The 13228-nt window shown below is 38.0% G+C and overlaps 2 protein-coding genes across 2 annotated transcripts in view; one reads left to right on the top strand and one right to left on the bottom strand.

Moving 5' to 3' along the window:
* LOC145479668 (uncharacterized) overlaps window positions 1-13228 on the top strand; it is a 252955-nt gene that overhangs the window by 48518 nt on the left and 191209 nt on the right. The gene's annotated exons all lie outside the window — the stretch shown is intronic.
* LOC145479719 (uncharacterized) lies at window positions 4350-5723 on the bottom strand. The gene is made up of 3 exons (XM_081458156.1): window positions 5673-5723; window positions 5030-5275; window positions 4350-4499 (listed from the first exon to the last, which is right to left on the bottom strand). Exons 1-3 carry the CDS (start codon window positions 5721-5723, stop codon window positions 4482-4484), a joined length of 315 nt encoding a protein of 104 aa, XP_081314282.1. The 3' UTR covers window positions 4350-4481.

Here is a 13228-nt window from a genome sequence, read left to right on the forward strand (position 1 = left end):
CCTTCATTAAGCGCCCCTCCCAAAATACGCCCCCTGCAGAACCACAGACCACGCGTAGTTGCGCCTACCGCATGGGATTTGTAAGAATCATTCCACTCGCTGGTGAGGTCACAGAAAACTGCTACGGAACGGCAAGATCTACTGTGGTATGAATAGCAGAAATGGCATTGATACAGTAGTGCGCGTCAAGGCTTATCGTCAAAGTTATTTGTAAAACCAATTCCATTAATCCTGAATTTCCAATTACCTCTCCTAACATGGGCACCCCATAGTATCATAAAACTTACAATATAAATACATTTTTGAAGTAAGAGCGGGAATTACTCCAAGTTTGTTACTCAAGATTGGCAAAGGAAAAGCTCGCTTACACAGCGTTGTCTCCTGACGTCACATTGGCCATTTCTAAACAGCGAACTTTTTTTCCTTTTAGGGCAATTATTTCCTTTTCTCGTGTTTACTATTCTATTGTTTGGGAGCATCAAAATGGTGGCAAATAAAATTTTCTATTAGTGAAAATAGAGTGTTACTTATAAAATCATAATCTTGTCCCAAAACAACTAGGCATGAACGGCCGCCTGAAAAACTGATACGCTTCTGAAGAGCCAGAGGTCTTCATATTCAAGTCTGAGCCGAATTCGAGTCCCTACACCTGCCTCAATCATTCCCTTTATAGAAATGCGTTTTACATTGGAGATTATTTGCGGTTTAAAGTCAACTTGTCAACGACCAGGCAGCGTCGATACTTTGTGGCATATCCCGCCAATGATTCCAATGCAGTGCACAATGGAAATTTTCTGAAATGTATGATTAGCTTCGTAAAATCATGGACATTCCGTGAGGCGGTAACTCGTGAAAACATTCAGTTCTTCCGCCCATTGATGTTGAGTGACCTCGCGGTGGTACAGCCCATGCTTTCACGATCAGCGATACATGACAACGTTCAACCAATCAGCATCTTTCTTAACAATATCAATACGTCGCTGTTTATAAAAAGATTTGAAAAAAGTCATAATTGGAAATGACTCGTGAAAGGGAGAATCTGGCATCAAAGCTTTCAATTAATGGGCCAAGAGTATAGCTAGTAATGGACCTTTTCGGCGATACAGCGGCTATTTTAAATTCTATTGTTTCAAATAGCTACTATGGGATACTCGGGGGGGGGGGGGAAATTAGTATGTATTTGCCCTCTAAGCATCTCATAATAGCTATTTGAAAAAAAATAGGACTCAAACTCGACCGGCAGAATCGAGCGAACCGAAGCGAGCGGCCGAATCTTCTGCCCCAGTTAGACTGAACAAGCTGCACTTCTTGAACAACAATTGTAAGGACAACAACAAGAACGGCTACAACTGGAACAAGACTCTTCATAATAACTGAAAACTGACAATCGGCGATACGGCGGCTATTATAAATTCTATTGCCTCAAATAGCTATTATGGGATACTCAGAGCGCAAATTAATATGCATGTATTTGCCTTCTAAGCATCTCATAATAGCTATTTGAAAAAAATAGAATTCAAAATGCTGCCGGCCGTATCGCCGAAAAGGCCATTGATATACTCTTTTCTACTCCCCGTTTCCTTTATTAGTTAATGCTCGCAAGTAGAAAATTGCTCTGTCCGGCGGTTATTTTTAAATTAATGTTTCGTTTTGAAAGCGTTTATGCAATTATTGAAGGACAATGGTAATCATTCATTCAAAGTGAGTTTACGACACGGTCCGTCTTAAATCAACCGGAAAGTCCAAGGTTAAGAATGTATCAAACAAATCAAACGTAATACGTCTTATTTGAACAATATCTAAGCACAGATCAATCTCTGCAGCTCACCAAATGCAAGGAAATACACAGTCAAACAATCATTTTAAAAAAATGGCTCACAACAATTGCATTTTAAAACTTGTTTTATTGCTTCTCGTTTTTTTCACTTCTTTATATAATTATGTGAGTGGTAATTCATTATTCATAATGGAAATCTTCCTGGTCTAGAGTTTCTCTGATATCAATCCTCCTCAAAGGCCTGAAAGGTAGAAACAAAATACAGCACAGAAATTGATACACAAATGGCAACCGGCGACAAAGAAGGTCTTTTTATTTATTAAAGAACTCTTGCCATATGTATAAGAACATGAAACATTCAATAGTTTTGCAATCTCGAGGTCCAAGAGATGGTTGTATGTTGCCCCATCCACGCTGAGCCAAACGTAACAATCACCGGTCATTTTGGATTTTTTTTTTTTAGGCCGGGAAACTCGATCAGGAAACACAGGATTATCGTGACGTCATCGTTTTTGAAAAGCTCCGTTTTCAAAATGTTTTCCGTCCACACGAAAACAAAAAGCCGACGTTATCAAATTCCTCCGGTTTGAAGAGCGTTTTCGATCAGCTCCGTTTACGTGACGGATGAATGTCGAGGGTAGGCATAAATCCACGGAATTTGGTATGTTACTCGGATACAAAACCAGTATCTATTTACGATTTTAAGGTGGCCGAACACAGTTTTCAAGAGCCTATGCTTAATTCACCATTACTTTTAAGCTATTTATGCTTTGGCGCTCGTTTTTTGCAAGAGTCAAGGTTAACCACAGAAAAGTTTATTCTCGCATTTTGGCTAAGGTGTGTGCTGTTGCCATGGCAACGGGGCTGGTTAAAAACAAGGCTTAAAAAATGGTTTTTGTTTATTTAAAAAAAATTCAGTCGTTAGATTTTTTTCATCTTTTGCCCACTACGAATTGACATTAAATCCCTTCTGTCAACACTGTTCTAATAAAATTTTGACATAGGCGATTTTCGTAATTCGCCGTAAATCGTTTTCACCGCATGTTCTGTATTGTTAAAAATTCCCTATGTCAAAATTCAGATTTTTTGCGATAGATCATTCACGTGGTTTCTGAACTATTTTTTTGCCAAATTTCTTGAAATTCTAACGACTGGATCGTCAGAAATCCGCAAGTTTCTGCAAAAGCAATCGGTCTCAATTTTTCGAGCAACTGTGCATGCGCTGCATTTAACTGTGTTCTTTCGGTAACAAAGAGAAAGCTGAGAATTGCTGGTTTCTTTGCGTCGTTACCTTTTCTAACATATCTTTGTAATAAAAGACTAAAGCCATCAATACACTGCGTTCAATAATAGAGAAAAAATAGCACAGATAGTGCGGGTGTTGAGTAAATAAAAAGATCGCTCTTTGCAATCCTTGTGCGCACGCTCAATTGCATCAGCAAAAGCGCGCGCGAAAACTGTGTTCGGCCACCTTAAGTGGATAGAGGTACTTTAAGGTAAAAGTTTGGTATCCTCTTGTGGCAGAATATTTCTTACCGGCAGATGCTCATTAACAGACTGACCGTCTCCGTCTCGGTCTTCATCTTCGACTTTCGGGAATGTCTCCTGACGGTAGAACTGCATTTGACGCCTGTACGTTCTTCCTCTGCTGTATTCTTTGTCTAGCGACCGATCGAATCCTCTGCCCCAATTAGAAACAAGCTGCACTTCTTGAACAGCAATTACAAGGAAAACAACAAGAACGGCTGCAACTGGAACAAGACTCTTCATAGTGTCTGAAAACTGACAATCGGCGATACGGCGGCTATTTTAAATTCTATTGCCTCAAATAGCTATTATGGGATACTCAGGGGGTAAATTAGCATGTATTTGCCCTCTAAGCATCTCATAATAGCTATTTGAAAAAATAGAATTCAAATTGGACCGGCCGAATGGAGCGAGCCGAAGCGAGCAGCCGAATCTCCTGCCCCAATTAGAAACAAGCTGCACTTCTTGAACAACAATTATAAGGACAACAACAAGAACGGCTACAACTGGAACAAGACTCTTCATAATAACTAAAACCTGACAATCGGCGATACGGCGGCTATTTTAAATTCTTTTGTCTCAAATAGCTATTATGGGACACTCAGGGGGCAAATTAGTATGTATTTGCCCTCTAAGCATCTCATAATAGCTATTTGAAAAAAATCGAATTCAAAATGCTGCCGGCCGTATCGCCGAAAAAGCCCGCCATTGATATACTCTTTTCTATTCCCCGTTTCCTTTATTAGTTAATGCTCGCAAGCAGAAAATTGTTCTGTCCGGCGGTTACTTTTTAATCAATGTCTCGTTTTGGAAACGTTTATGCAATTATTGAAGGACAATGGTAATAATCCATTCAAAGTGAGGTGACGACACGGTCCACCTTAAATCAACTGGAAAGTCCAAGAATGTATCAAACAAATTGAACGTAATACGTCCTATTTAAAGAATATCTAAGCACAGTTCAATCTCTGCAGCCCACCAAATGCAGAGAAATACACAGTCAAACAATCATTCAAACAAACAAACAAAAAATGGCTCACAACAATTGCATTTTAAAACTTGCTTTATTTGCTTCTCGTTTTTTTTTTTGTTTTTTTTTGCACTTCTTTATATTATCAGGTGAATAGTATTTCATTCTTCACAGTTTTCATCTTCCTGGTCTAGAGTTTCGCTGATATCAATCCTCCTCAAAGGCCTGAAAGGTAGAATCAAAATACAACACAGAACAAATTGATACACATATAGCAACCGGTGTAAAAGAAGGTCTTTTTATTTATTAAAGAACTCTTGCCATATATATAATACCATGAAACATTAAATAGTTTTGCAATCTCGAGGTCCAAGTAGATGGTTGTATGTTGCCCCAGCCACACTGAGTCAAAGGAATTTTAAAACGTAACAATCGCCGGTCACTTTGGATTTGTGTTTTTTTTTTAGGCTGGGAAACACAGGATTATCGGGACGCCATCGTTTTCGAAAAGCTCCGTTTTCAAAATGTTTTCCGTCCACACGAAAACGCAAAGCCGGTGTTTTCAAATTCCTCCGGTTTGAAGAGCGTTTTCGATGAGCTCCGTTTTCGTGACGGATTAGTGTCGACGGTAGGCCTAAACCCCCGGAATTTGGTATGCTAGTCTGACATAAAACTGGTATCTATTTACCGTTTTAAGTGGGTAGAGGTATTTTAAGGTAAAAGGTTGGTATCCCTTGTGGCAGAGTATTTCTTACCGGCAGATGCTCATTAAAAGACTGATCGCCTCCGCCTCGGTCTTCTTCTTCAACTTTCGGAAATGTCTCCAGACGGTGGAACTGCATTTGACGTCTGTGCGTTTTACAGTTGCTGTATTTTTTGTCAAGCGAGCGGCCGAATCTTCTGCCCCAATTAGAAACAAGCTGTACTTCTTGAACAGCAATTACAAGGACAACAACAAGAACGGCTACAACTGGAACAAGATTCTTCATAATAACTGAAAACTGACAATCGTTAGAAAGCTGATTATTACGTATAATATTCAATCAAAAAAGCGAAAGAGAGAGATATGGGTTTAACTTTTCATCTTCTTAAAGGTGACCCAGTAAAGTAGGAAGGTGGACACTTGAAACAGAACCACTCTAAGATTTACCCCAAGAAAATTTTAATCTCTTAAAACTTCTTAATATCACCGTCAGCGTGAAACACGGACTTAGTACATCCCTGGAATACTAAAATCTGCAGTTTTGTTTTGTTGAACGAACAAAACTTTTGCCTCAAAAGTGGAAACGATAAAACGCTTGTTATTATGCTGGCGCCCAGTGCCCTCTCAAAATGACAAAAAGAACCCATTTGCTACGTATTCCTAATCGGAAAAAAAGACTCGGATAACTCACTCACCTTACAAAACTTGAGCAATCTGTGGTGACCTAACCTAGTTTGCAAAATCATCGAGCCTCGCTCTCCTTTTATTCAGATCTATAGGGTGACAAAATGATACGATCGTGTGTGTTCCTTATCTTTAGTGACGCCCTCTTATTTATCTTAGAGTCATACCTAATTTTACATCGATTCGATCAGTCGTCATGTTTGTCAATTCCTTCTTTGCCATAACGGCCTAAACTGATGTGCGAGAAACAGTTTACCTTACCTAAATTCATATTGGTTCAGTCTTGCTGTTCATCGTTCACCTTTTTGTCTTAACGGCGTCAAACTGTCACATTCAATTTGGTCAAGGTAGTCTTGTTTACCTGGTTGCGATCACTATCATTTTATTAGTTTTTCTTTTTCTGATAAGGAAATAAAACTTTGCACTCGAACACTGAGCTACCTGAGTGAGATCACAACTCAATTTTTCCTTTAAATCAGTGTTTGAAACCCTAACAAGTGATTATTGAAAGCTACTGAACAGTATTCCCACATGCACAGAGGTAGTCATGGGGTTTACCGCCTCGGATAATCCCCCAGTGTCTAAGTGTTCAAATAAATCGAAAGTTAACGAGGGCTCCTTTCATGTGATTGGGAAATTGTTTATTAAGCTTACCCAGGTGGTTCTAACTTGAGTCTTTGTAGTGAGCCCTAGTGTGTGACCGCTACTGAATGTTGAACTGAGCAGAACACTTTTCAGTTGGTGCTTTTTATTTTCCAATATTAGTTCGGTCAAGAAGGAAATTTAAATTTGAGAGTTCCTCTTTTCTATTCTAGATGTAGTTTAATTGTCGTGAAATGATCAAGTTTGCTTTACTAAAACAACTGCCATTGTCTTATTTAATTAGAATCATGTTTCCATGAGTTGGTGGGCTTGGAGGGAGAGAATCAATGGCCCAATTCTCGGCGCAAAAAAAGATCGATGAATGTTTTTTTTTTTCTTTCTAGGGGGATTCTGAATGATGTTTGCATTTAACATGAAACCTAAAGTAAGAGATAGTTGTGGCGTCATTGATCAGACTCTCTACCATTGCCATAAACTTCTGCAGCACAACGTCTATTCTGCTTTTGTCAAAATCTTTCCATGCGATATAAACCATTTTCATGTCAAGTCAAAAAGTAGGCTCGGTAAATATAAAAGTAATCAATAGGAACCTGCATGAAGCATGTAAAAACGAAGAGTTTCATAAATTTCTAAGTCAGAACAACGTTTGCTTCTTAAAATTTTGCGAAACTTTATTTCCCCTTATCGTAAATTTACCTCCATCGTATATATTATAAATGATAGCCGTAGAAAATGGGGCTGGGTTAATTAAGAATTCGTGCCTTTTCATTTCTCGATCTACAAAGATTCATATAAATGCCATAATACTTTGACAAAACTTTTTTCCGCTATGAATCTTTTATCGCAAGTGCAATTTTCTATGTGGAAACAAATCTCTGGCCCTGAAACGGATGCGCAACCTAGTTTTGCAATTGTAGATTTTCTTCATTCGATGTTCGCTGCTAATGGGTCTGGAATTTAATTAAATAATGTAAATAAACTTTTGGAGTATGCCTATCCAGTTGGCCTTAATTGTGCACTGTGCATTTAGAAAGACTGAAATATCAAATATGCTATGATTCGTTTTAATCCAACGTATTTCTGATAGCCTTTCCAACGTACGTGGCTACAATTAACAAGTTTACGAAGTCAACTTTGTTCAAAAATTAACTGAACTCTTCTTTTTTTTTCGATTATCTTAATTTAAGAAACCTGCCTAAATATTGGAAAGTCAGTGTTACAATTATTAAGCCAAGTTTCCTTTTCTAAAATACACAAATTGATAAAGATAAAAGTGGAGCAATTTTTGTGTGTTCTTAGGGCTTGGAGTATGTGGGCCGCGTGGAAACAAATGTATTAAATTAACACTACACGGTTAAGTTGAAAGTAGATTTTAATTAAAAACGTCGACGTGTTTTAAGAAAATGAGAAAGCTAAACACAGCCTTTTCTTAAAATGCCACGTCCTTCTTTCACAGAAATCTTCTGAGTACGCTTGCTATGTGTTCTGTACTCATTTCGAAAGGGAAAACTGGCCAAAGTTAATTTAGTTATCAGTTCATATATTCATGAAGATTGTTTTTCTTTTTGTAGAGGGACGCTAATATTTTGCATTTAGTTTGTTTAGTTTTAGTTGAGTTTGTGAGCATATCAAGGCTTTTTAATTAATTTTGGACAGATTGTCTTGCATTTCATCCAATAGCACAAAATTTCTTGTTAACAGAATATCGATAAAATCAAATAGCTAAGGGGAATACATTGGTAAAACATTTTCAGAACTTGGAATTTTCATAGATTCTGCACTCTGTATCAGTTACGCTGTGTTGCCTTGTAAAAATGGAAATAGTCACGTATCCTGACCTTCTTGAAATTTTAACATCGTCATCTCATTTGTTATATCCTTTCCATTAGGTAACAAATCGATTAATCAAAACCTTTTATTTAGATGTCAGTGAAAGCAAAAATAATTACTGTGTCTCCTGTTAAAGGATCTTTCCGATGTCAAGATAACTCCTAAGACATGTTCAAATAAACCGTGAGCATGAACTTACATACGTCTTGGAAACCAAAATATAACTTGCATTTCTGTTGCTTTTCATGGACCAAAATCTAAATTAACTACTAGTGACTACTATGCAACACCTAACGCCGAGTTGGGAACTGGAACCAGCACAAATTTCACCAAATCACCAAATCGCCGATGAAATTTTAGACCAGAAAGCGTGTCACATTTTCTGAACTTCTACCTGAACTGATTGGAATTTTCATATAAATAATGGCTACCGTTTCCTTATAATCGCTGGTGACCATAAAGTAGCTCTCACCGGAACCGGTGTTCTTACATTTTGGTCTTTTGAACATCTAGAATTTCTCCAGATAGTCTTCTTTAGCTCGTTGTCTTGAAATCGCAGGCAATGTGGGTTAAGTTTTTGAATTATTTTACCCAAATGAATTCATAGTAATAACCAACTATAAAAAAAAAAAACCAGTTTGAAAACTGTGGGTTAATAGGGACAAACGGTTTAAGACACATTTATGTTTCTTTAAAACATACGCGCTTTGAATTGGGACTCACGAATTCAGAATAACAATTCAGAATAGAAAATTAATTAGGTTAATACATGCGAAAAACACAACATCCATTATTTTTCTCGTCAAAAGCACCACTGCAACAGCAGTAAAAGAAAGAACAGTTCACGGCCTGGAGGAAAGTGGCAAGGGTTTTAAGGACATGTAAATACACAACTTTTACCAACAAAATGAACGGAAAAATTCATATATTATTTTTTGGCAACGTCCCAACTCTTAAATTTTATATTCCATGATGCATGCATTGAAAGACAGGCAACAAAATCAAAACACTTTATCCGCTCGGTAAGACTTCACTGATGAATCAGTTTCCAGTCAAGCCCGGAAATGATCAGTGTTGGCCGTTGTAACGCCTTAAACGAGCAAGCATTAACAAGAATCATCATAATGACTGAATTTAATGCTGTTTCTCGCGAAGATTAACTTTCACTCCACACGATATGAAATAAATTGGCTCATTACAGAAACCCAGAACCAATCAACGTCCATAGAAAATCTCGCCTGTCCATCCAAAGACTTATGAAGGAAAAAACAGCGTTGAATTTCAGATTTGAAATTCATCCTAAAAGGCTGCCAGAGTTAGAATTTTCTGACGATAGATTTTGATTTACTTTTTGTTTTGAGAAAAACAAACCAAAAAAAAAAAAATAGTCGTGAAAGCATAAAAAGGTGAAAATAGAATGAGAATTCAGAGTTTTAAAGCATTTACCACATCGTTCCATACGTAGTTATTTATAATGATGTCCATGCATACATGTAAACCTCAGCTTTTTCAGATGTTGTCCGATGGTGCTTTTCAAAAGACGAAAAGTGAGATAGGAGTTATCGTGAGAATCTCAGAGATTTCAAAATGGAAAACAGACTGTTAAATTAAGTTTGGGTTTTGTAGTATTTGATTTTTCTTAGAAAGTTTAATTACCAAACAGTCATTTTGCGCGCAATTAACAAACAGGAGAAAGAAAGAATTATTAACAACCTTAGCAAGCTTCGTTTTTTTTGTTATTTAAATACAAACGCCCCCAGAGCATCCTGAATCACTGAGTTTATTCTACTAAGTTAGAAATTAATTGGTTGCCTGTCTCTGATGTTTGCTGATTACACAGTTACACAAAAAGTGAGCGCAAAACGGAAAACCTTATTTGAACAGTTAACAATACGGCAAATATTAACTCGTAGGTTCATTTCCTAGGCAAGATATTTTATGGTGTAAAATTCAAAAGAACACGTATGGTCAAATCACACGGAATATTGATAGTAGTCCATTGCTAGGTTTAGATCCGGTGCTAAAACAAAGCTGTATTCTTTACGGAAGAATATTATTTGCGTATCGAGATAAATGGGCTGAAAGATTGCTACATAATATGGTTTTCTTTTCTAGGGACGAATTTAAGACAGCGTCGACTCAAGAGTGGAGAATTCGTTACAGAAATCGACAGGAACGTGGAATAGAATCCCAGAAAACTTCTCAACCGCTTGGTGGGTTAAAGATTTAAATAAGATCTGTTGGAATTCTAAAAGTGTTACATTTGCAGCAGGCTTTGAATTATACACTGCATTGCAACGCCAAAGTTAAAAGGGCGAATTAGATATGCCCTTTCCTTTAAGAAAAAAAACTGACGAAAAAAATGTAAGTCCGTTAGTTTTAGGGCTGTTTGTTATCAGTGTAGTGGAGAGTTTCTTAGATATCTAATCTTCTTCAAATCTTATATTACTGGTTTGATATGTTCAATTTCTTGTTCGATAATTTTGATTGATAGGTAAAAGATGGTCAACAAAGATTATGTTGGGTAACGGTTATTAATCAAGATACTATTCTGATCTATCATGGTGGTGTTTAAAAATAGCTGGTTACAATGTTCGACACACGCAAAGTATGATTTTTAAACGAGTTCACTACAATTTCCATTTTCTGCCAGTTCTGTTTGCTATCCACAAATCCGTTCAGTAGAAAAAAAGATATGTTAGAATGATAATTAAACAATTAGATGACTGGTCCGAGTTCCAGTTTCCATGAGCGAATAGTGAACAAGGAGCGATCGGGCTGTTTCATTAGTCTCGGACTACGAGAAGTCTTAGCAGTCTCGGCGTGCAAGGCAGGTTCTTTACCTGTCGTATCTCGTACCGGTTGATGATTGTTTTGTGTATGAACTTTTTTATGTATGGGTCAGTTACTTCATGATACTGCCTCTTCAGGTTCCGTCAAGTGTCGAAATTACGACAGTAAGCCAGCTTTTTGTAATCACGTTTATTGACATGAATCCTCAGCTGAGCCCCAAACGCCCCCACCCCCACCCCCCGCCCCTCACCCGCGTCCCGTTTAGTTCTCTCTCGTTTCCTCTTCCAGGCGCTCCCTCGGTTTCATAAGACCCCGCGCAGTCCCCTCTGAAGTGACTCCTTCAGGGCAGTTGTTAAGAGAGCTTTTTATGGTACATAAACTTGCTTGAATCCAAACGATGATTTAGAGGGTGTAATTGTAACTGTGTGCCTACATTTCTCTATTTTCTAGGCAATAAATATGAAGCGCACTGTTCTATCCGTTCTCTTGTTGGTTTTCCTTTTCTCCACAACTTTCCTGCACAGTGCAGAGGGTAATTATCTGAGGTTTGGCCGAACGCTGAGCAAAAGAAAACTTAGAACTCGAAACAGGTTCCAGGTTGAAACAGATGATGCGCTTGCTTCCAACAAACGGCGGGGAACTGGTAATGGACTGCGGGACGACGCTTACTTACCAACATATAACTGGTGAGTAAAAAATGCCAGCCGTGCTGTTCATGCTCTTTTAAGGGAACGCTTCAAATTGATCGATTTGTTTATTCATATGCATTCTGTGACGTCCGGTACAATGCCTTATTTCCATAGTTTCCTCTATACAGCGAATAACGTTTTGCAGTAAATACGGATTTCCACATCGAATGACTAAACTGTCAGTTGATCTGCAATCCCTTCTTATTCTTTGTATGGACGAGGTCTGTGGTCTCAAACTCGAATTGTAGTATTTCCCTTACTGAAAACTTACTTTCCTTTTAAGGTTCGTTGTAATAATTTGAATGGTCGTTGATATTTAAACGTGCATTTTCCTTAGAATATAAAAATCAAAGCGATTCGACTATTCATGTTGTTGGCATCCGTCTGTCTCCTGAGCCAGACGTAACAGTAAACCTCAAGGTAATAGCTAACATCATTATCAAGAAATATAGCCAACCGAAGTTGTGAAAGTCGCGACCAGCATTGTTTACTACTTTAAATGCGGTCTACGCTGGCTGGTTATGCAAATAGCCACTTCAATCAACCCTACATGAGGAACACGGTAGCCTCAAGGACCTCAAGCAGCAATTTAGAAGCAGATGAAACACATGCATGTCGGCATTGGGCAAACCATCTTTAACTGAGAACGCTTTGGTAATGCAAGGTGCAACTTGAACCCCATTTCTGACTTCATTTCACATTTCTTTTCTTGCTAATGATGTTGCCTATTACTTCGAAACGTCGAATCGCTGTATTTTTTGTATTCTTAGTCAAGAGAGGATTTAGGGGACAAGAGATTAAACCTGCTATAGAGGCCTTACTCCCAGGGGAAATCTCTCTCAAGCTATTTTTAGATCAATCTCAGTTACGATTTCCTACTTTATGTTTTGCTAATATCAAAGAGTAAATTAGAAGCTGATAGTCTTGAAAATAAGACTAACCTCACATGAAAAATGCAAAAAAACAACAACAACAAAAAATGAGACGACCTACTTCGCCCAAAGATACTCCGCTGAAGAAGCGATGTCCACGAAATAGTGTACATGTATATTGCTAGCTTACATTAAACCTGAGTTTTTCTTATTTCTTTACAGATGACTGCTCAAGTAAAGTTTCTTGCAAACGAAGTGGATACCACGCAATGTTTTAGCTTAACTTGTAAAGAGCGAAGAGCATCAATAAATTGTCACAGAGTCCTTAGCTTCTAAATAGCATGAAAAGAAATAAATGCTTTTTTTGATGGTAAAACTTGCTACAGTTTGAATTTTCTTACCGGGTGTAACAAGGGATTTATGAACGAAAAAACGAACGAGCGAATGTGCGATTGAGCGAAGGAACGAATGAACGAACAAACGAACGAACGAACGAACGAACGAACGAACGAACGAGTGAACGAACCAACCCACTAACCAACGAGCGAGCGAGCGAGTGAACGAACGAACGGACAGACGAACGGACTACCAAGCAAACAAACGAACGTTACAGTCAGTCAGTAGTGTTTTTTTTTAACTCAGGTTTGTTACTATTTTTGTATTATACATGTCGTACTGAGTCATTCCAGAGTTTCAAAATATATGATCAAGTAGGATACCAGAGCAACATCCTTTTAACGGCACTGCTTTGCTAGTAATAAGTGACATTCGTTTCCCCTT

The sequence above is a fragment of the Orbicella franksi genome, chromosome 2, assembly GCF_964199315.1.
Source record: "Orbicella franksi chromosome 2, jaOrbFran1.1, whole genome shotgun sequence".
Lineage (NCBI taxonomy): Eukaryota > Metazoa > Cnidaria > Anthozoa > Scleractinia > Merulinidae > Orbicella > Orbicella franksi.